The sequence below is a fragment of the Neopsephotus bourkii genome, unplaced genomic scaffold, assembly GCF_033783945.1.
Source record: "Neopsephotus bourkii isolate Nb327-2 ecotype Australia unplaced genomic scaffold, CSIRO-AGI_Nbou_v1 NB_1814, whole genome shotgun sequence".
In the NCBI taxonomy this organism is placed as follows: domain Eukaryota; kingdom Metazoa; phylum Chordata; class Aves; order Psittaciformes; family Psittacidae; genus Neopsephotus; species Neopsephotus bourkii.
Window position 1 is genome coordinate 873,219 of NW_026902287.1, and position 22,183 is coordinate 895,401.

At 39.5% G+C, this 22,183-nt stretch overlaps 1 protein-coding gene across 2 annotated transcripts in view; it reads left to right on the forward strand.

Moving 5' to 3' along the window:
- Positions 1-22,183, forward strand: part of DGKQ (diacylglycerol kinase theta) — an 81,886-nt gene that overhangs the window by 21,350 nt on the left and 38,353 nt on the right. Inside the window, exons 2-7 of one of the 2 annotated variants that reach the window (XM_061342688.1) lie at positions 1,381-1,460; positions 12,095-12,194; positions 15,904-15,989; positions 17,030-17,155; positions 18,525-18,678; positions 21,394-21,477. In XM_061342688.1, the coding sequence (XP_061198672.1) occupies positions 1,381-1,460; positions 12,095-12,194; positions 15,904-15,989; positions 17,030-17,155; positions 18,525-18,678; positions 21,394-21,477 (630 nt within the window). The remainder of the gene's footprint in view (positions 1-1,380; positions 1,461-12,094; positions 12,195-15,903; positions 15,990-17,029; positions 17,156-18,524; positions 18,679-21,393; positions 21,478-22,183) is intronic. The other variant, XM_061342689.1, reaches the window with a different exon arrangement.

A 22,183-nucleotide genomic window follows, 5' to 3' on the forward strand; every position in this document is an offset into this window, starting at 1 on the left:
TTGGATTTGCTCTGTTCCTATTTTCTTTCAACAGTACAGTAATCATTGTGTTACACCATGGGTGATGAATAACATCTTTGTACGCAGTAGTGACTTGCAGTGCTCCTTCTTTCTCTGACTTGCAGTCTAATGGAAAACAAATGTCTGCTCACATTAAGAGGAGGGCCAGTGTGAAAGGGATCATCTTTCTTTTTGTGCCTCCAAAGGGAAGGGTTACCTTGCATGGTTTGGCAGTAAGCCACATAGAGAAGTGGACTTGGATTTTAGTGCTTTAGTTGTCATGGGAGAAGCAGGAATGTGAAATCAGAAGTTGCTGAGCTAGAGAAGGGGTAATGGGGAAAATTGTCTTCTTGCAATGGCACTAACACATGAAGTCAGTAATGGCAGTGGTCTACAGAATGGGAAGCCTGAAATGCATTGAGTTTTTTCAGTTGCTGGTGAAACTTAGGAAGTGGTAAGTGTGCTTCTGAAAAGCAGAGACATGGGAAAACCTCCTCTGTACAGCAACAGTTACCTCTAGCAAGTGATCTTCTGCCCAGACATTGGCAGAGGTTTTAAGCATCTGTGTAAGGCTTCACACTTGAAATGGTACGACAGTAATTATGAAAGAAGGAGAACTCTAAAGACATAGCAGCATGTGTTAAAAGTTCCTAATTAAGAGGGGGGGGGGGGGGTGTGTGAAATAAAGAATCCCTTGTTTTCTTTGCACAGCTTAACCTCATGTAGATCCATGGTAAGAAGCTGTGGAAAATATCACCACCATGAGAAATGATTTTTTTTCAAACACTGGTGTGCTTGAAAGTATGCTTTGTGGAGCTTGGGTGGAATCCTAAACCTGTTGCTTCCACAGTGAAAGAGATAATTAATTGCTCTTGGCTTTCAAAGCTGCATGCAACCGGTGACCTTTAATTTCATCTCCTTCATCCATTACACTCAGTGTGTAACAGTACTGTTGTTTTCTCCCATTTATTCCTGTCACATGCACCAGCCTGTAGAATAATTCACTTTCAGAAATCTCTATCTGCTCTGGCTACATCAAACAGCTGTATTTTTAACTTCAGACTGTTTAAAATTTCTTTTGGAATTCAAGAGCTCAGTCTGGTGCTTATGGAGAGGGATTCTGGGAGGGCATAACTTGCTGTAGTCCTGTGGTGCATTGGTATAAACTCTTCTTGCTTTTCTACTGCCAAAATGAGCTGGAGTTCATGCACAGCAAGAAGTGTGACAGTTGTGTCCACTTTCAAACTTAGGGGAAATAAAATATGATTTAAAAGATGCATTCCTAGCTGTATTTGACGCCGTATTATTTTTTGTGTTTTTTTTTTCACGAAGTCTCTTGCTTGTGAAGACTTGCTCAAGGTTTTTATTTTATTTCTGCAGTTTGCAACTTCATGTCTCATGAAAAGTGCCTCAAGAATATCAAGATACCGTGCTCATGTGTTGCTCCCAGCCTTGTGAGGGTGAGTAAGCACACACACTGCCTTGTCTTTTTCTTAGGATAATAGAACAAATTTATTACTAATGAACAAGGTGTAGTACCATGGTGGCTTGTTAATATCATAATGCTTAAATCAGTTGTGTTAGTCACTACTGAGACTTTTATAGCTGCTCAAAGGCAAAGTTACATTTCCTTTGAAAAGTCCCTGCTATGGGGAGCTGTGGGTAGTCTGTCTTTGAAAAGACGGTTACTGACATTCTTTAACTGTTACTTAATGTTCTTACTTTCATGTAAGACTTGTGTGTCATTACCTAGAAGCCTCACGATAACAGAGTGGGGTGACTGACTGATATCACTGCTCTCAGAAAACTATATTGTGTGTCATACTAAAGAATAACTCTGTACATCCAGTCACCAAATTTTTTACAGTGATTTCATCTTACTGGGAAAATACTAAAGCTGCTCTGCCTAGTGAAGGAGCTATGTTTGGCTTCTATTGATTGCTGCATCTTAAGAATTTGCTTGTTTATGGTGTTCAGAGAATAAAGTCATTGCATAGGGTTTCAAAGCAAAAAAGCCAGAGGGCAGGACTTCAACTGATGATAATATTTCAAATTTATTTATTTGAGTAATTAATAAAGTACTTGATTTCAGATGCCCTGTGACTTTTTCCTCTCATAAGACTTGAAGCTTAAGTGATTGCTTTTAAAAGGTGTGAAAAATAAATTGGATTTAAAGAAATATTATCTTCTTAGTTGCAGTAAGAAACTCATTAGAGAAGTAGTAAAACACTACAAATACCTTAAGTAGCCCTATGCAAAAGTCAAATGAGACATGGCAGAATCATGTGCTTTACAGACATTGCTGACGCACATTTATGGGAACACATTGTGTAGACCTGGGAACCTTTGAAGGGGAGCTGATTGCCTTCTTTGTATCCTAAAAAGCTTTGTAAGTTCCTTTATGTTGTGAAAACCTGTGTTGGGAGTGAGACAGGAAAGTAACTCAAGTTACAAAAAACAGGATAGAAATCAGCTACTAATTTTTACTAAATTTCCTTTGTCTAGAAAATAATGCTGTTTGGCTTTGTTACACACTTCCTCTTCTCCACATACTTTACGTCTTGAGAGGTATGATTTAGGTGGCAAAACGGTATCTGGTACAACAGTTGCCAGGCAAATGGTAATAAATATTGTTCTAAGTCTTGGAACCCATGGTACAGGACATGTAGATAGTGAGAAATGCTATTACTAAGACTGAGCAATCAGTCATTGCAGTATGGGAAAAGAAATGATACAGATGATGATACAGATGTCTTTGCAAGAGCCTTTGGGGAGATGGTACAAATCCAAATCTGAAACATGCTTTTAACTCAGAGTGTCACAATTGTAAGCTTTTGTGACTGCTTCTTTTGTGAATTTGCTCTAACTTTAATTCATAGTTCAAAATAGTATTTGTGCATTTGCTTTTGCGTGGTAAAAAAAAGTCTAGCATTTAAACTGATTAGTGTTTCCATTTGCATCAGTTGTGGATGTCAGTGTAGTTCATTTGTCCCTTTGCCAGTTCTCATTCTTTACCCTCCTGATTGCATGAATTTTATCTAACTGTTTATTATTTACACGTAAAATGTAACTATAATTCCTGCGGAGTAGAATTCCTTCTGTCAGAATGGTCTTATCAGTCCTCAGAGCTGTTTGGAGTTCGGTGTTGCTGTATTCAGCTGCAAAGCATCTTCTGCGTTATCTGTTTTGAGCCTGTAATCATTATGTTTTGAAAATACAGGATTGTACTGTTCTTTTTGGATTGTCTTGTTCTTGACATGGTCATCCAAGTTGCATTAATCCTTGTCTACTGTGCAAGTGAAGTCTGCCATATGGGAGATGTCCTTTTGTGTGCAGGCTCTGTCGAAGTAAATATTGAAGTTGGTATTTGCTTAAAAAACATAACAGAGCAAAAAGCAAATTATAATAGTTCATAGAATGTGTGGAAAGTTTATTTTCTGTAATCTCCCTGTTCTCCTTTCAGTTTATTATTTATTTATTAAAAGGTCTGACATAGGAGAGAACACTGAGACTTTTTCCCTGATTGTTCCTTCTAGGATGTCAGTATTTAGTTTATCTCAGAAACGAGTTTTTTTTTGTTTTCAATCTCCTGGATTTCATCTAGAGAAGACTGCAATTGTTAAGGCTCATTAGAGTGTGTGTTATTTGACACTTAAGTCAAACTGTCAGAGAATAATTTTTCAGCAGATGTTTCATGGAAACTTTTATTCCTAGGCCTAGAGACTCTCAAGCATACCATGACTGCATCCAGCGTCAGATCATTCTTGACGAGTTCTCTCAAGGCTGCTCTAAGAATGTTTTTGCACTATTGCTGATCATTATCACCGGTGTTTAGTATTCCAGACTTGATCCAGGTGATGATGTTTCAAAACAGGACTTCATGGATTAGTCTTCTGAACAAGTGGTGCTTTTATGATTTGCAGGGCATATGATTTGTTTCACTGCTAAGGTATCAGCAACTTGTCTGAATTCAAATGCTCTCTTTCCTACATTCCCATACGTACTGTCTACAAAAACCAAAACAAAACCAAAACCACAAAAAACAACCCAAAGCCCAAAAAGGGGGGTGGGGGAAAAGGCAAAACACTCTACCCCCAAAACAAAATAACAGGGAAAACAAAAATTATTTGATTCCCTGTGAAGTGTGAAGTTTTATTTTCCCTTGTTAGGTTGGAATTGAAGCTGTATTAGAAGTGTGTGTGTTTTCTATATACCTGTTCTTTGAAAACTAAATGGAAATGAGAGTATCTTACAAGTGGCTTTAATGAAGTTAGGCATTTGCAATGCTTGTTTTTCTCCCTTTTTATGTTGGTGCATTTCTATAATGGTTTCTAAACATTTCCACTTCAAAAAAGGTTGATGGGCTACTCATGACACTTTCTTCTGTGCTTTTATTATTCAAGCGGGGTTGTCTAGAGTGGAAGAATGCTCTTTCAGGTCATCAGCTTTGCCTGGAGCTTTCTGTGCTAAAAACAAAACTTGGCTTTGTAGTTCAGAAAGTGTGTAGCCTGCATTTGTGAGTTGTGGTAGTGAATGAGAAGTTTGTGGTGCCTGCTTGGGCAAGCGGGTGTTGCCCTTGCCTGCTGACCTGAGTTTCTCTTTCTGCCTGCTGGGTTCAGCTATGTGCTGGTGGTTATTTCGGCAGGTTCTTCATGAACTGAAAGTAGATGAGAGGAAAAAAAGGATACTAGGGGTTGGGGTAAGTCCCTCTGATCCCCTTCGGATAATCTGCTCTTTATAGGGCACTTCATGCTTCGCATGCACAACAGCAGCATCTCATTTTTCTGCAGCTGAAGGACTTTTGTACTGGGACACAACCTCTCTTTTGTTTACTTTCGTTCCCTGCCCAAGAAGCAATGGGAAGGTCCAGCAAAGTGCAAGACAAAGAGCATCAAGGTTTGGTTATTGGCTTCACTTGCCTTGGAATAATAAATCCAGTCTCATTCAGCTGTCAGAAATGTCTGTTGGATTTTTGTGTGACTGCCTCAGAGAATTAGCTTTTTAAGGAGTGTTGTTGCAAATGGCTCGTAGATGTTTTCACAATGGGGAAAGAACTTGGCAAGCAGGGAAAGAGAATTTGATGTTGTTGGACTGGGTGGGAGTTCTGGAGAGTTTAGGGAGAAAAAAATCAGAATCCAATTTTGGAAAATCGTTCCTTGGTGGCAGTTGCAGGTGTTAGAGGTTTTGTGTCAACACGGGCAAAAAAATGCTGCAGTGAATGCTTTTACTGCTTCCCCCCGCAGACTTGTTACAGAAGACAGGCTGAAATGCAGTGTTAATGAAGATCTGGTTAGCATATTATGGTTACATCTCATCTTCAAATCACTGTATATTTGGCATACATCAATCAAGGGATGTTTTATCCTGCTGCTCTTGTTATGTCTTTTTGCTGGTTGAGTTAAATCTGCTTCACAAAATACATGCTTAATATTTTTCCGTTTTGTATTATATATTATGAAGACAAGTTTGGTCAAGTTCTCCTCTCTCTTCCCATTTTATTTGTTCATGTAAATAGGCTTTGCTGGTGTGAGGGTGTTTCACAAGATGTCATCACAACAGATGGATCCTAAGCGGAACTTTGTAGCTGTTGTGGTAGGAAAGGGGATAGTGGTTTTAAACTTGTATCAGGTCAGATACAAGAAAGAAATTTTTTTTATGATAAGGGTAACACTTTCACAGGCTGCCCAGAGAGGTGGTAGATGCCCCATGCCTGGAAACATTCAGAGTCAGGTCAGACAGGGCTCTGGGCAACCTGATCTACTTGCAGATGTCCCTGCTCATTGCAGGGTCCTGGACTAGCCAACTTGTAAAGGTCCCTTCCAACCCCAGCTATTGTATGGTGCTTGCTGGGTAGCCCTGACCACCTTCACCAAGAGGCCCATCTCGTGACTCCTACCAGTGTTGTTTCAGCTTGGACTGTTGCAGTCACATGGCATAATAAAGAAGCCAAATGAGGTGTAAAACCACTTGCTCATAATCCTGGCACTGCACCAAGGTTTCCTACTTTTCCTCCTCAAAGTGATAATCCTTTTAACCCTGGGCTAGTAATCGGTAGTTCATAAACTCAGGAGAGTTTATTAGGCAATACTGAAACTTGATGCAAACTGCCTTGTAGCCTGCAGACTCCTAAATGAGCTGAACCAGTGACTCTTCAGGTTCAGAAGTGGTATGGAATGTCACTGTGTTTGTTGCTTTAAATTTTTAATCCTTGTTAAATGGAGATGGACATTGATTTCCTCTGTAGCAGTAAAAGCAAGGAATGGCTTTTACATATTGCTTTCTTTTTCCAGTACAAAAAATTCTAGTCCAATTGCAATGGAAAGCGCTTACATAAGTCTTATTTACTAGGAGAAGTATCAGGTATTCCTGATTTGAAATGGTACTGAATGCACTGTATATTTTCGATCACAAAGGGGTTTTGAGAGCTTGTAGATAAGCCTAATATCCTATCAGAGAGATCTGAAGGATGGAGAAAAACTTTCCTGGATATAGTGAGGTTGCATATGTATGTGTGCATTATTCCCTTGCATTGGCCCCAGTTAAAATTCTGATAACTAAGTATTTGATTCTCTCATCTCTTCTGTCCAGGATTATGTTGAGACACCATTTAACTACCTAGTCTTACCTAATTTCAGAATTTCCGTATGGAGTATATACTTAAAGCTGCTTTTTAACAGAAAGTGATACATTAAGTGCTCAGAGGAAGAATGTCAATTTGGACACAACTGATGAGTAATTGACAGGCCTTGTCTCTGAAAGGAAAAAGTAGTTTCTGCTGAAGTGCATGCAGTGTATTTAAGTTGCAGAAATCTGTAGCTACTACAGCAGAGGGGTTTCGAGCAAATGAAAGGGCTCTTTGTGATTACTGAGTAATAATAAGTAAGTAACTGAAAATATGTTAATACTGGGAAAAGTTGTATCGCAAAGTTGTTAGCTTCTCTCAGGGAGGGTGTGGTCGAGACCCTTGATTAACCTGGACAGAATAGCCATGGGGTGTGTTCAGATCTCATCACCATATCTACCTCTCTAGAGCAAAGGTTTTTTGTGTCACGGTGGACTTTAGGAACATTAGATAAGGAAGTACTTTGCACTGGAAACACCAGAATCCATAGAAGATTTTCTTATTTCATAAACACCATTTAAATTTATATCAGCATTTTTTTTGTTTGTTTGCTAACTTGAGAGCGGTCTTTGTGAAAGATCCTGTGCATTTCATAAAGATGGTTGCTTCCAAGCTGGATGTGCCTATCCTTAAAATGCCGCAGTATTTTTGAACGTAAAACTAGTGACCTCAAGTTAAATTCCGTTTGCTCAACCTTTGGATTCTGTTGTGAGAGTGTTTGTATCCTTATTTCTGTGTACCCTTTCCTGCTTGCAAGCTGATCAGCCCCACGGTCCTGTAGGTCCTGCAGCCTCAGTTCCTCAGTCTGTTCAGTATTTTCCAAAGTCCTGCCAAGTGCAAGTCTCTCTGATATAATGGAGAAGGAGATACATGAGCAAAATATTTAGACATAGGCCTAGGGAAAGATTTTAGTACATTGGTCTTTTTTTAAGACTGCACAAGACAGCAGCTCATCGACTCACAGAATGGTTTGGGTTGTAGGAGGCCTTAAAAGATCATCTAGTTCAAACCCTGAACCATGGGCAGGGATACTTTCTAAGCTGTCACTGTCATTTGGTATATCTGTATTTCTCTCTTTCCACTTTGAAGCTGGAAGTCACAGACTCATAGAATCATATAATAGTTGGGGTTGGAAAGGACCTTAAGATCATCCAGTTCCAACCCCCCTGCCATGGGCAGGGACACCTCACACTAGACCACATCACTCAAGGCTCTGTCTAACCTGACCTTGAACACCGCCAGGGATGGAGCATTCGCAACTTCCCTGGGCAACCCATTCCAGTGCCTCACCATCCTTAACAGTAAAGAACTTCTTCCTTATATCCAGTCTAAACTTCCAATGTTTAAGTTTGAACCCATTACCCGTTCTCCTATCACTACAGTCCCTAATGAAGAGTCCCTCCCCAGCATCCTTACAGGCCCCCTTCAGATGCTGAGTCTTTGGCTCAGGATTCAGGCTAAAGATCTTCTGCCTGAGTTGGTAGAAAAGCAGCAGGAACTGCATGAAGGATAGACCTTCTGTAGCTGTGTTTTTTCCTGCTGAGGTATACAGAATGTTGCCGACCACTAAGAAAGACTTGGCCTGACCTGACTCCATCCACAAACCAGAAAGTCTGGGTGGTACCTTAGCTGCTTTATACATACATGGTGCTTCCACTTCAGTGGAAGAGCACTTAAATATGATCTGCTGTTGGCCCCATGTTTGATACCCTGTGGCATTTCAGGGTGAGGAGCAATTTTAAAAGCCACTACCAGAAGAAAACATTTATGTTGTTTCTTTCCCTGAGTGTGGATGTTAAAAGCAGTTCATTGCTGTTTTTTTCTGTATTGTTTAGGAACTGCTATGCACTTGCAGGTTGCACTGAAGGGATTGGATTCTAAGGTTTAGGTTTTGGTAGATGAAATTTCTTTGTAGGCTGAGATGAACTTTTACAGAAATGTGTTACATTCTGTAATGCTCTGGGTTTCTTAATGGATGGAAGGAAATAAAATAGAAGCTAGAAGTATCTTGTTCATGAGTGCAGAGTCATTCTGGAGCTTATGCTGAGTTGTTACCACTATATTTTCTGTCGATGTGCTTCTGATCAATACTCTAAGGGCACTTAGATGTTATTTAATGGTATTACTAGCAGAAATTTTCTGTCTTTTTCTTCAAACATCAATTTTAGTCGTTAGCATAAAGTAATTTAAGTAGTTGTACTGGAAAAGTAGTTTTAAACTCTCATCAATTATTAACTTTGTAGGCCACCTTACGTGTCTTTGCTGTACTTACACAAATGGATATGAGCTAGAGAATAATATGTAACATTTCATGTTCTGACAGGCTGCTTCTCTGGCTTTCCTAGTCTGAGTTTTGATATATTTTTTTTCAATATATTGGGCACTAACAACCCTTCTTTTGTTGTTCAGCAGCAAAAGAAATGTAGGTAGCTGCTAGGAGAAACATGGTGCGATTGATGAGTTTGTGACATTGTATTCCCTCTTTACCCCTTTTTCCTCTTCATCTTACTCCCATTCCATTTCCCACCAAGCTCTGCAGTGATTTTATGCTGGTGCTTTCTAAGGTGAGTTAGAAAGACCACTCATACTAAACAAAGTTTCTTTGGCTTGTTTCTGAAAAGAAGATGTTGGGCAGAGAAGAGATTCAGAGCAGCCCTGCAGAGAAGGACTTGGGGGTGCTGGTCGATGAGAAAATGAACATGAGTCGGCAGTGTGCGCTTGCAGCCCAGAAAGCCGACTGTATCGTGGGCTGCATCCAAAGGAGCGTGACCAGCAGGTCAAAGGAGGTGATCCTGCCCCTTTATTCTGCTCTTGTGAGACCTCACTTGGAGTATTGTGTGCAGTTCTGGGGTCCTCAACATAAAAAGGACGTGGATCTGTTGGAACAAGTCCAGAGGAGGGCCACAAGAATGATCAGGGGACTGGAGCACCTCCCATATGAAGATCGGCTGAGAAAGTTGGGGCTGTTCAGCCTGGAGAAGAGAAGGCTGCGTGGAGACCTCATAGCAGCCTTTCAGTATCTGAAGGGGGCCTATAGGGATGCTGGGGATGGACTCTTCATTAGGGACTGTAGTGACAGGACAAGGGGTAATGGGTTAAAACTTAAACAGGGGAAGTTTAGATTGGATATCAGGAGGAAATTCTTTCCTGTGAGGGTGGTGAGGCACTGGAACAGGTTGCCCAAGGAGGTTGTGAATGCTCCATCCCTGGCAGTGTTCAAGGCCAGGTTGGACAAGGCCTTGGGTGATACGGTTTAGAGTGAGGTGTCCTTGCCCATGGCAGGGGGTTGGAACTTGATGATCTTAAGGTCCTTTCCAACCCTAACTATTCTATGATTCTATGTTGAAGGAGAGATTTTTTTCTGGTTTACCCCCTTTTTTCTTCCCACTCAACATTTCAACCAGGCAGTTGTTCCCTTTTTTTTTTTGGCAGTGACTTGAGACTTCAGAGGATTGCTGCCAGGGTCTGAATGACTGCAGAATTTAGACTTCATCTCCTTCCCTTGTGTCTTCTAGATAAGTACAGTCAGACCATGAGTAAATCTGACCCTTGCCAGTCCTTTCTCAGTCTTTCACAGAATAAATAAAATTTGTCATGAAACTCTGCTTTGATCCTTTGATCTAGAGCATCCTTTTTATTCAGCAGAGTCTTTCTGTGACAGTAATAAAAAGCCTGCATTTTCATGTCAGGTGTAAGATATATTAGGCAGGCTTATGGCCAGGGAAAGAAGTGTTCTCTGTGTTTCAACCACAGGTTGTTGAGTGGGTTGGGTACTCATGCTGAGTGTCCAGAACAGGTTATTCACCACTCTAGAGCTAAAGAAGGTCGTCTCTGTGTCTGATCTCAAGAGGGGATGACTGGCTGCACTGTGGTGGGGGTAAGGCAGGCAGGTGACTCGAAGATGATGCTTGAAACCTGAATGCAGGCCAAGATGCGCAGAAAAGCTTTCCTGAAAATGGTACCACGAGGGCTTTTTAGTACTTGTCACAATTGCTGTTATCTGGCTGGGGCTGTATTCATGTAGCTGTTTTCATTGTCTCTTTCCTTTGAGCTCATTGCCTCTCTTTTCTTTGAGCTCATTGTGTGGGATGAATTTTAGGCAAGCGGCCTTCTCCCTCCAGCTGGGAATTGCGCTTCTCTCTTATTTTTGCAGTGGCTGGAATGAGAAACCTGCTGTGGCACTTCACCTCCAGAATAGCTGAGCCAGGTAACTTGTATGTTACTGTACAGGGAAGTTCATCTTTTCCTTTCCTCAGAAGAAGTAGCATGAAAGTGCAAGATCATGAGCCTTGAACTTAATCTGAGATAATTTGATTAAGTTCCCCAGGCTCTCCAGTACATTTTCTCTCCTTTCTCCCCTGCCCCCCATATTCTTTTTATAAACTTGTATTATATGAGTACTCCAGTTAAAAAAATTAAATAATGCAAGCCAGCCAAGAGCTTTGTGTCAGTCAGTCAGAGTTGGTAGGCTGCAGAGATGGAAATTTCTGATTGGGTTGTTAGGAGTAGGAGATGGACTTGAAAGTTTCGGGGTAAATACCAAACTTGTACATAAAGTAAAAGTTCAAAGATTTTGGAGGCAGGATGTTCTGGTAGGCAGGTTGGCAGTCGAGCATGGTCAGGAGCCTGGATCTGGACAGGCAGTTTCCTAGTCAATCAGAGACCAAGGGTTCTTCCAGACAGCATGGTCTGCTGGGAACATGAGCTGGTGACTCTGCTTGATTGGTCAGCTGCTCTGAGTGATGTTCTTCATGCCTGGTAACCCAGATTTTTCTTGATTAAACTTTCAGCAATGTTCCTTTCATGTTCCTTTCTCCTTGTGTTACATCTGGCAAACTTAATCTTGCTTACTTCATGGTGCCTTCTTGAAGTACAGGTTGTTTAGTATGAGGCACAGGGGAGACCATTGCCTTTGTCCTGATCAGCAAGTTGGCTGATGTGAAAGACATAGTACTGAGCAACAGTACTGACTGTGGCAGCCCTGAGCTTTTAAGAATTGTCTTGAGTATGTCTTTAGGGTATTTTGTGTACACATGCAACTCTTCAGTCATCCTCAATTCAGTTAAGAATACTTGGGAGAGGAACTGTGATTCCAAGTAAGTCACAGAGCACTGAACCGAAAGGAAACCTTTGGATTCATGGCACTGTGAATCATCAAGAAGCTGAGCAGCACTTAAAAATATGTACATTACATATTAAACCCCAAGAACTTTAGACAGACTTTCAAAGATTATTATTTCAAATAAAATATTAAGTATTTCAAATATATTTTAAGTGGGTTTTTTTTGTTTGTTGGTTGATTGTTTTTTTTTGTTTTTAAAAATATATATGCCTATATATTCGTTCTGAAGTTTAGTTAGTTTACATTGTATATATGCTGTCCTGTCTTGCAAGATAAAGCAGTTTCTGTGAATTATAACTGGCACTGTGAACGTTGTGGCTGATGATAAGTTATGCATTCTTCATTGGCAGGTTCCAGTTGCACACTGTTTTGGGTCTCCAGGACATTACAAAAGAAAGTTTTGCACTGTGTGCAGGAAGTCACTAGAATCACCTGCCCTTCGATGTGAAGGTAACGTAGAAAACCATACCTGTTTAGCCATCTATGTGTTAGACAGTAATGCACACTTTGCTTACATTGCATACCTTGGAAGTATGTGTGTATACACGCACACATATGCACTCACTGTATTTGAGCGATTTTGGGGTTGTTTATCATCCACTCATTGTTCATGGACATGTGTATGTCAAATCAAGGAATAATAAATCAGTAGCATTCAGTAAACCACAGTCTTTGTCAAACCTTGCTCTTTCATCTTTTCTCCATGTGGTGTTGATGGTGTGCAATGAATCCATGCCCCAGATGTGCAAGGCATGAGAGGGTATTATGGCAAAAGAAATACTTCTGTTGAAGTAATTTATTTCTGTTTCTAGTGGAAGCTTTTGGTACAGGGAATCATCAGGTATTCATGTTTCTAAAACCTTCCACTTTCTACAAAAGACTGGGGTATAAGTTTTCAGTGTTACTGGTCTCAGATATCTGTTGACTGTAATATGGATGAGGTGCCTTCAGTTGAAAGGTATTTGAAAATATTTATCAAATAGCACTGCTCTGAGTTCTGACATGGATTCTGTGAAAAAAAAACAATAATTAAAGAAATCACCTGAACACCATAATTTTTATTTGAAATATATGTTGGCATCAGTACTTGACTGATTTTGATGTGGGGCAACTCCTTAATTTTCCCTTGTTTGCCCTGTCTTGAGTATCTAGTATTTGTTGTTCAGCTGATATTGTGAGGTTGAATAGAATTTCGTATTTTAAAGAAATAATACCTATAAGCTGTTAAAAAAAAAAGGATAGTTTACTGAGAGAAGAACCAATTCTGCAGGGATTTGAGATGCTTTCAAAATTGCTGTTTTGCTAAATATAATCTCTTATTTAGTATGATTGCCTATGTGTATGAGTAGCAGAAACATTTCTCTTTCTTTGGGGCATTTAGACTTTTAATGGTGCAGTGGTTTTGTTTCTGCTTTGTCTGGTGAGTTGCATAATGAATCAAAACTATGTTCTGACCAGCGAGAATCTGTCACTTAAAATAGTTACTATGTGAGGGGTGATACGGTGGGATGGTCAAAGAGCAACAGATGCCACAGGGTCTTTTCAGGTGATCTGTCTTACTAAGCCTCAGAACTTGTATGGCATGTGAAAAAAAGAGGATTTGAAAAAAAAATTTTTGCTAGCTTTGTCCTCTGAAACTCTTGAAAATAGCGTTAGTTAAGTGATCTATTTTGGTTAAAGCTTTCTAAATTTTGCTTTCATGTACTTACTCTCCTAATTCTTCTGTATTAGTGGTGTAATCCATTGCAAGGGAATATTTATCTTTTCAGGCACTTTCATTTAAGTGTTCTTAAACAAGAAGCACGTGAAATTGCGGTTATATTTAGTTACTACAAATGCCCAGACATTTTATTTCTTTTCTGGTTCGATGAAGGTTATGAATTATATTCTTCATATGGACTAAACAGTTTTCTTGTTTTGTGTAGTGTGACTTGTTTGGTATCCCATTTTCTGAATACTAGGAAGTCTACAACTCGTTCCTCTGATACTTTTCCCATACGTAGCTAAAAAAGGACAGTTAAGGTTCATACAGTGCCCAAGATTCTTCCTTTACTCTTCAAAAATAATTATAGAATTTGTTTTAAGCTGTAGAGCTTTAAAATCCAGACAGAGATGTTGAACTTTCTTTTTTTCTTACTTCTAATGACTCATCTTAATAGTACAAGTCTACTGTTGGTTATGGCGTTGTCTTCTGATACTGAAATTTGAAGAACTTTTCCATGAAACTTTGCCATAATTAAGTTAGAAAAGAGGGTTAAGATGAAATTACCTTTTCTAAATAAATGATTGACATCATTAGATGTACTTTCAAAATAATTTAAATAACTTGGTTTGTACTCTTCATGTCGTACAATAGAACAAATTTCCTGGAAGCAAACTGGACATTTTCAGACAAATACTAAATGCTGTGGGTGCATGGTGGGGCATCTGTTCTCAGAAATGAGCATGCATATATATTACTCCCTGGTGAGATAAGTACATACTCTTCATCAGCAGAAAATTACAATGTGTGGACTCCATATGCTGCTGACAGTTACTATTTGCTTTAGAGAGAGGTTTTTGCTAAAAAAAAACCCATCTGTGTTCTTACAAAATACAGCAAAAGGCAGTGTGTGCCTGTGTTAGTAGAAGTAATGATAAAAGCTCCAGTGCTTTTGTCGATTGCTTGAAGCCATAATTCCGTCTACAGAAACTTTTACCATTAGTGCAGATATGACTCAAAGCATCTAGCTTGCCGCATAGCTGAATTGGCAAACCTGTAAAATATGTCTGTGGATATGGAGAAATGCGAGCTGGTGAGGGACTGTGTCACACCTCATAGAGAAGTTCTCCAGCTCAGTGAGGATGCGCAGTATGGGGAGCTGTATGTGAAAGCTTGTAGTTGACTTAGTAAGCCCTGTTAAAACAGGCTTTGCTTTGGTGGGATCATGGTCTTCTGCAGGGTTAGAATAAGACAGTGTTAGTGCTGATGGCCTTTCCTAGAGCCCAGAGGGTGATTTCAAAATAAGGTATTTTTCTGTGTGTAATTTAAGACTGTTTTAAACATGCTTTCAGATAATGTGTGTAGTTGCCACCTCCAAATTTTCAGTTTACAGTCTCCAAATTTTTGTGATGTGCTTGAAACAATAACCTATTTGAGCAGAACAGAAAAAAATATTTGAAGAATTTGATGTTGTGTCTTATTTTAATGTACTCAACAAAAAATCGGATGCCTTCCCAGAGTACTTGGATACACAAGCAGCGGGAGGAGGATCCTTTTCATCTATTCATGTCTGTGTGGTCCATAGAGAATTTTCCTAACTCTCACAATAATGAAGCTAGGTATTGACACATTTTAGTTGGTTTTTTTTTGGTGTTTGTTGTATTTTGTTTGGTTTAGGGTGTTTTTTTTGTCTTTTATTTGGGGACTGTGGGTGAGGCAGGAGTCCTGGCTGTGCGCAGGAGGGGTGTGCTACCTGCATGCTGCTGTTTTGGCAGGCATGTCCCCTGCTTTGCTGGGGCTGGGGACTCAAACTCGTCTCTTGTTTCCTTGTGCTTCTGAAAACACCAGGGATATAAAGAATGGGCTAGGCAGCAGAAAAGTGTCTGCTGATTTAAACCCACTCATGAAGTGCCTGCTTGCTCTGCAGTAGGGTTTGGAAAAGGGTTTGTAAGAGGAATTGTTTCAGGAAGATACTACTTTACGTTCAAGACTTGATGGTATTTGGATGTAGAAAGAGAGTTCTCTGTTAATGCTTCTAACATTCAGGTTGTCTTGGTTTTCATGAAATCAAAGTAGACTTAAGGCACAGTTATATTTGAGTAGGCAGCAATCCTTGTGAAACTGTGAGACGAAGCTGTAATAAGCCAAACAGTTGTTACAAATCTAATGTGCTGTATTGGAGGAAATATGGCAAGTGCTTGTGCGCAAAATTAGTTCAGCCTTTCCTTATACTTGCTGCATCAGTTTAGCACAAAGGAAATGGAGCAACAGACAGGACAGTGCTGATAAATGCCTTTTATTGCCTGTCTTTGCTGAATGGAAAAGAGCATTAAGGAAAGCAAGGATGGTGCAAAAAGGTAGTGGAGGAGTCTTGGAGGGAGAGAGGGAGGGAAGGAGGAGCTGCAAAAACCCGGAGGTTTCCAGCTTAAAGAAGTTTTCTTGTTTTCATGCTTTTAGTTTGTGAGCTGCATGTGCACACAGACTGTATCCTGTTTGCTTGCAGTGACTGCCGGCAGTGTCACCAGGATGGGCACCAGGACCATGTAAGTGTGGATGCCTCTGAAGCAGAAAGTGGTCACACGTTCTTGGACACTTTCTTGGTGTGAAAACATGGACTAGAGGAGGGGGAGGAGCCTCGGCATTTCCTTTCACATGCTGCCCATTATCAAAGCATGTTTGTGTTTATTGTCAGGCAAAGGAAGCTGTGGCTTCAGAATGTATCACAGATAGCAAAATTAACTTAAGTTTGGACACATTCATGATGCTTATTTGAATCCATGCTGAAAAGTCTGTGTGATAGATAAAATATCCTAATTTAAAATAATAATTAAAAAAAACCAGCATCTTATTTAAAAATCTGCATTGCAGAAGCTGTCATGAAGCTTTATTTTTCTATATGTTGAGCTGTTTGATGCATTGCATCCTTGGCAAACATGATGTTCCTCAGGCTTCCTGCAGTCTCTCTGAGGCAAGACTGCCTAGATTCTCACTGTAAGATATATGCATAATACTGACCTTTCAGAATTTTTATTTTTTCTTAAGAATATTGGTTTTGGTGGACTGTGAAGAAAAGCACTATGTGATAAATTTTTTGGTGGTTGGATAAGCTGCTTTTGGTGAAGTTTAAGATCGTTAGGGTACATATTTAGACTGAGAAAATACTTAATGTCATAGTCTGTGTTGCTGTTTCCTCAGAACTGTTTGAATGGCTGATTTTAAAGTTAAGTTGAAGATGCTTCTGTATGTGTCTTTTGAGCAGGGCCTGTTGTGGTAGGATGAGGGGTGATGGTTCTGAGCTAAAAGGGGTGAGATACAGGCTGGATGTGAGGAAGAAATCTTTCACAGTAAGGGTGGTGAAACACTGTCAGTGGTTCCCCAGAGAGGTGGTGGATGTGCCATCCCTGGAGACATTCAAGGCCAGGCTGGATGTGGTTCTGGGTGACCTGATCTAGTGTATGATGTCCCTGCTCATTGCAGTGGAGCTGGATTAGATGAGCTTCGAAGGTCCCTTCCAACCCAAGCTGTTCTATGAGTATGATTCTGTGTGTTTCGTGTAACGCTAAACTGTGATGTGTTCCCCCAGGATACCTATCACCACCACTGGAGGGAGGGAAACCTTTCTTCAAGTGCACGTTGTGAAGTCTGCAAGAAAACCTGTGGCTCCTCTGAGGTCCTCTCTGGCATGAGGTGTGAATGGTGTGGCATCCTGGTATGTTGTGCTATTGCATATATTTGTGGGAACTATATATATATGTATGCCCATGTGTATTTAAATGCTTTATATAAATATACCTTATTTGTACATTTTATAGATACATTTTATATACACTTTATAAATAAACCTTATTTATACACTAACATTTGTGAGATAGATGTAAAAACATATTTTTAAAATCCCCCCATTACTGATTAAAATAAGCAGTTCTCAAAATCAGATAAATTTTATATAAATCCAATGGAACTAAAATTTATGAGGGAAAAATTATTATAGATTTCTGCTTATAAACCTGCAGAAAACGTTACTTTTCCTGTGTGAAATCAGAATTTCTTTCAAATCACACAAATTCTGCAATGTTAGAGACTTACCATTCTGATATGATTATGCCTCTTTCAGTGTAGAATAGTTCTTAACCCGTGTGGCAGTGGGTTTTTTTAAGTTGTCAGTGTTCTGTGTTTCTCCTTTCACATGATGCATATTTAATTCCTGTGCAACATGATGGTACCCTTCAATAATCCTCATGAAAGTCAGAGCTTTTCATGTGTTAATACACAGTCTGCAGTGTATGTGACAGCTGGTACATCCACTTAATGGTATCGTTTATTGAAATATGATGAAAGTGCAAAGTTGCACCAGTTGGGGTGGGAACTGAAAAGTGTATGTAGTAAATCATTAATTTGTCCCTTCGGGGAAGATGAAGTACTTTATGTAATAATAATTTAAAATGAGACTCTGAGGTTATCCAGTATTTCAGGTTTATTTTTAAATTTAGTTTTGTATTTTTTAACCTGATCCACGATTTCTGAAGCGGGAGTAGCTGTCCTTAAGAATAGTCTAGTAACTCTAACATGGTATGTGTATTCACTAATGCAGAAGATCTCACATAAGCATAAAGGCAGAAACTAGCCATTCATATTGTGGAATAAAACTGCAGCGTTATCTCTGAATCTGCAAGTGCGAGAGGATATTGCTACTTTCAAGCTATTCAGTATAACCTTCTTACCTTTCACACCTCCTCCTCAGTAAATGTCCATATAGAATGGAAGATCCAGGGTTTGAGACCAAAACTTTAAACTTCTCCACAGAGCTGTACAAAACCAGATGTATTTTTAATAGAGCAGGTTTGCAGTATTTAGTGTTTCCTCATGTGTTGAGACTTCCAGTTGTTGGTTATATAAAAACTGAATGGAACAAATGAAAATCCTGGGTGAAAAATGGGTCAATCAGTTTGTGAAAGTGATTTACGAAACGTCTGTATGTGTTCTAGCCTGGGTTTTGCAATTCCAGTGCACGTTTAGTTATAAACTGATTTGCTTTCTTTGTGTCTCACTACATTCTTAACTGATGCTTGTGTTTACAGGCTCATGCTGCTTGCTACGTAATTGTCGCACCGGAATGTACTTTCGGAAGATTAAGGAATATGATTCTGCCTCCAAGCTGTGTGCAGTTATTTTCTCGCAACTTCAGCAAACTGCATTGTTTTCGAGTTATAGAAAATTTGCAGACAGAACCAGGTAAATCTGTCAAAGTTGCAGGTAATTGACAGGTATGTTTAACGTAGTGTTGTAATTCACCGAAGCACGTGGTTGCTAGTTTTCAGTGGCTTTTGTAGCAGTATTGTCACTTCATGATGGTTCTAGGACAGGGTGCAGATTTTTAAATGCAGAGTGTGTGCAAAATGCTGAAACTTCTGCTTACTGGTGCAGGGCAATTTGAAAACTTCTTTGAACAGTAAGTATGGTATAAGTGAAAGCTTAATATCCAAGCATTTGTGTTATTAGCGTTATCATTGCTTACAAACACTTGCTGATATGCATGTTTGTTTTTATTTGGTGTATCATGTGTACAGATACTTTTTATTTGACTCTTTGATTAAGCATCTGCCTTTTTAAGATTTCTATGCTGAAAGGAAGTAGTGTGTTTAGCCAGGTAATGTTCTGCTGCCATCTAGAGTGTATATTTGTTTAGCAGCTCTTCAGGAATGAGAATTTTTTTTAAGCCACTGAATTATTTTCTAATCCATATTTTGATTATTAAGTTCTTTTAAAGCCTTTCTTTTAGTGCTTGAATACAATAGGAAAGCAAATAAAAGGTAGGCAAGGTATAGGTCGTAGAAATTATATATTTGCAGCTGTGCTTTTCTCAGCCTGACAGGTTGTTCTTGAGCTTTCTGTGTGGAACGCACAGGTTTGGTTTTGATGGTCCCTAGAAGGAGCCATGCATTCTCATGTGCAAAAGCTACAGCAAGAGTCCTGCTACTGCATAAACTTCTTGACCCTGAGTCTGTATAATCTAGATACACTGAAGTGACCTCTGAAATTGTAAAGGGGGAGAGGAGGCATTACATTGCTTTTTGTATATTGTTTTTTTTGCAGTGAGTTGTTTTTCTTTTTAATGAATTTTCTTGTTGGTGGGAGAAGGCGAAGTACAGCATGTACTTGAAAGTCTGGGAATTCATAATGCTTCCGACATAAGAAATACCAGAAATAAACAGTCTTGATGTACTTGTTTTTGCTGTGTCGTGCAGGCATGGTCCTTCAGCAGTTCTCACACTGCACAAGGGACATCTCCTGTTGCCACAGCTGGTGAATGACATTGCTCTTAAGATTGTTGAAAGAAGTCTTGGCTGTCACCTGGATGAGTTAGCTGCTGTAGGCACACCTCTTCCTAAGCTGATGATTGGGAAGTGGCAGATGACTTGTCGTAGACAGAGAATGAACAGAGAGGAGAGCGTTTGCCTGGATTAGTTTTTGCCACTAAGTAAATGCTAACCTTCACCACCAACATTTGGTAGACACCTCTGTGATGAGAGTGGCTTTTCAAAACCAGGGTAGATTTCCCTACTATCCCAACTGAGGGAGAAGGAGTAATAAAGAAAGATGTCAGCTTCTTCCCATCTGAACTTGGAAAAGGTTAGGAGCAATCAGAAAATCTTTAATTTCTTATTGTTGTGTTTACATATTCTTTTCTTAATTTTCTTTGATCTGAAGTGAAATTCCAGAAGGCATTCAGCTTCCATTTATTTCAGTGTCTTTAAAGACAGTATTATCTAAATTTCTCTCCAACCTGAAGCCTAACCTGTTTGTCGACTGTAACAAGGGAAGTATTGCAACCTGTCTTTCGTATTTTAAAACCCCCAACTCAAACATTACTGTTAGTATTTCCTGTGGTCAGTTGAAGCATTACCCAAACATTCGGTAAGTTACCTAGTCTCCAGTTTAGGGCTCCTGCTAAGTACCCTTCTTGACATGCTGTGATTTCTGCTGCTTAGGTTTTGCTGCATCAGGATTCTGACTTCTCTAGTACCTCTTTTGCTCTGAAGATCTGTCTTCACTGGTTTTGTTTTATTTTTTCTCTTGTTTTCTGCTTTGATTCCCTGCTTTCTCCCTCGATAGCAGGGCATAGTTTTTATAAAACTGTTGCCAGGCTTCCATCTTCTGAGAGCTTTGTTTGCATCCTAGTCAGGAGTGACAAGTTCTGATGGGTGAGCGTATTTGATCATCACACTGGGTTGGCTTATGTTACTAGCTGCTGCTACCCTTGGAGAAGAAAAATTAACCCTGTTTGGTTTTGTACCAGTATTACTGTGTGGACCCGAGTGTCAGGAATGAGAATGCAGTCAGGATGTTATCTTCACAGAAGCAGATGTAAATGTTAGTAGCTTTTATTTTAATCTTTTCTAGGTATTTTATATGTTATTATCTGACATGTTAGCTGCTAGTTTTAGTGAGAGTAATGAACTGCTATCAAAGTCCTCTTCTGGAGTGCAGTAATTTCTTTCTATTTGGGTGTCAGCAAATCTGACACCCAAGTTTTTCAATTACTGAAATTATATATATTTATTTAAACCCCATAATTCTGATTGGAAGGCTGTTACTGCAATTCTTGGACTGATCTGTTTTTTAAAACTTAATGGAAATCATATATGCTTTGGTCGTAGGCAAACATCACAGCCTGAGAAAGGGATGTAATGCTGTAGCTGCAGTGTTAAAACTAATAGCAGAAGGACTTCAGGTGTGCCTTCACTGTAATTAAATGCCAGTGTGTTTTTTTAATGCTGTTTTTCTAGTATGGATTCTTACCAGAAAATAGGCAGAAGAAAACAGGTTGCTTTTCTGACAGGATTGTTTTGTTTGATGGAAACCATCCTTAAATGACAGACACTTCTGTCCTGCCTCCCCAGTTCAGATGAACAAGAATCCTTTCTCAAAATCCTTCTGTTTTCACAGATGAAGATGATGATGTTGATGGGTCAACACAGGGGTCAACAAAAGATGTCCAGATTTCAACAGATTCAAGTAAGCAGAATTTCAGTAAGTGCTAGATAGTCACCTACTCCAGTCTTTATTCATATAATCTTAACTTGCTTTGCCTTGTGAGAAAATATTAAGTGGTTATTTTTCTAATGCTGGGTATCAGTTTGAAGTGCAAAGTTTTTGTCCAACGCATTTATTCAGGTCTTACAAATATCAGTATTTTTTACCGGTAGATTGGCATAAGTGACAATCTGTTCATAACCCTGACAAATAGATCATTTCTCTCAACTTGGTAATCAAAGAAAGAAAGCGTAGTGTTAATAATCCATAAATAACCAATCAATTTAAAGAGCAGGGAAGCCTGTCTTTTCAAGGCCTTTTTCTTTTAAGGTAGCTGGATGCCCATCTTACTGAAGCCACCCGATGATACTGGGATGGTTGCTTCTGAAGCAGTTAAATTCTTATGCGCATGGAATTTTCTGGGGTTGGTATTAGCCAAACTGTTACTTTTCAGAAGATGAAGCCAACCACAATTTAAGGGCATTCAACTCCCTACATCCATATTAGGAACTAGAAAAACATGCAACAGCTGTCAGTCTGGTTTCTGGAACTATGTACACATGGGTCACAGTGACCTGCAGTCCTGCTTCAGATTGCATGTGACCAGCTTCCTTTATCTCCGCTTATCCTTCTATTATCCCATATTTGATCCTTTAAAATCACCGTCCCTTCTTCTACCTTTGGTTCCACCCCTAACAAGTCT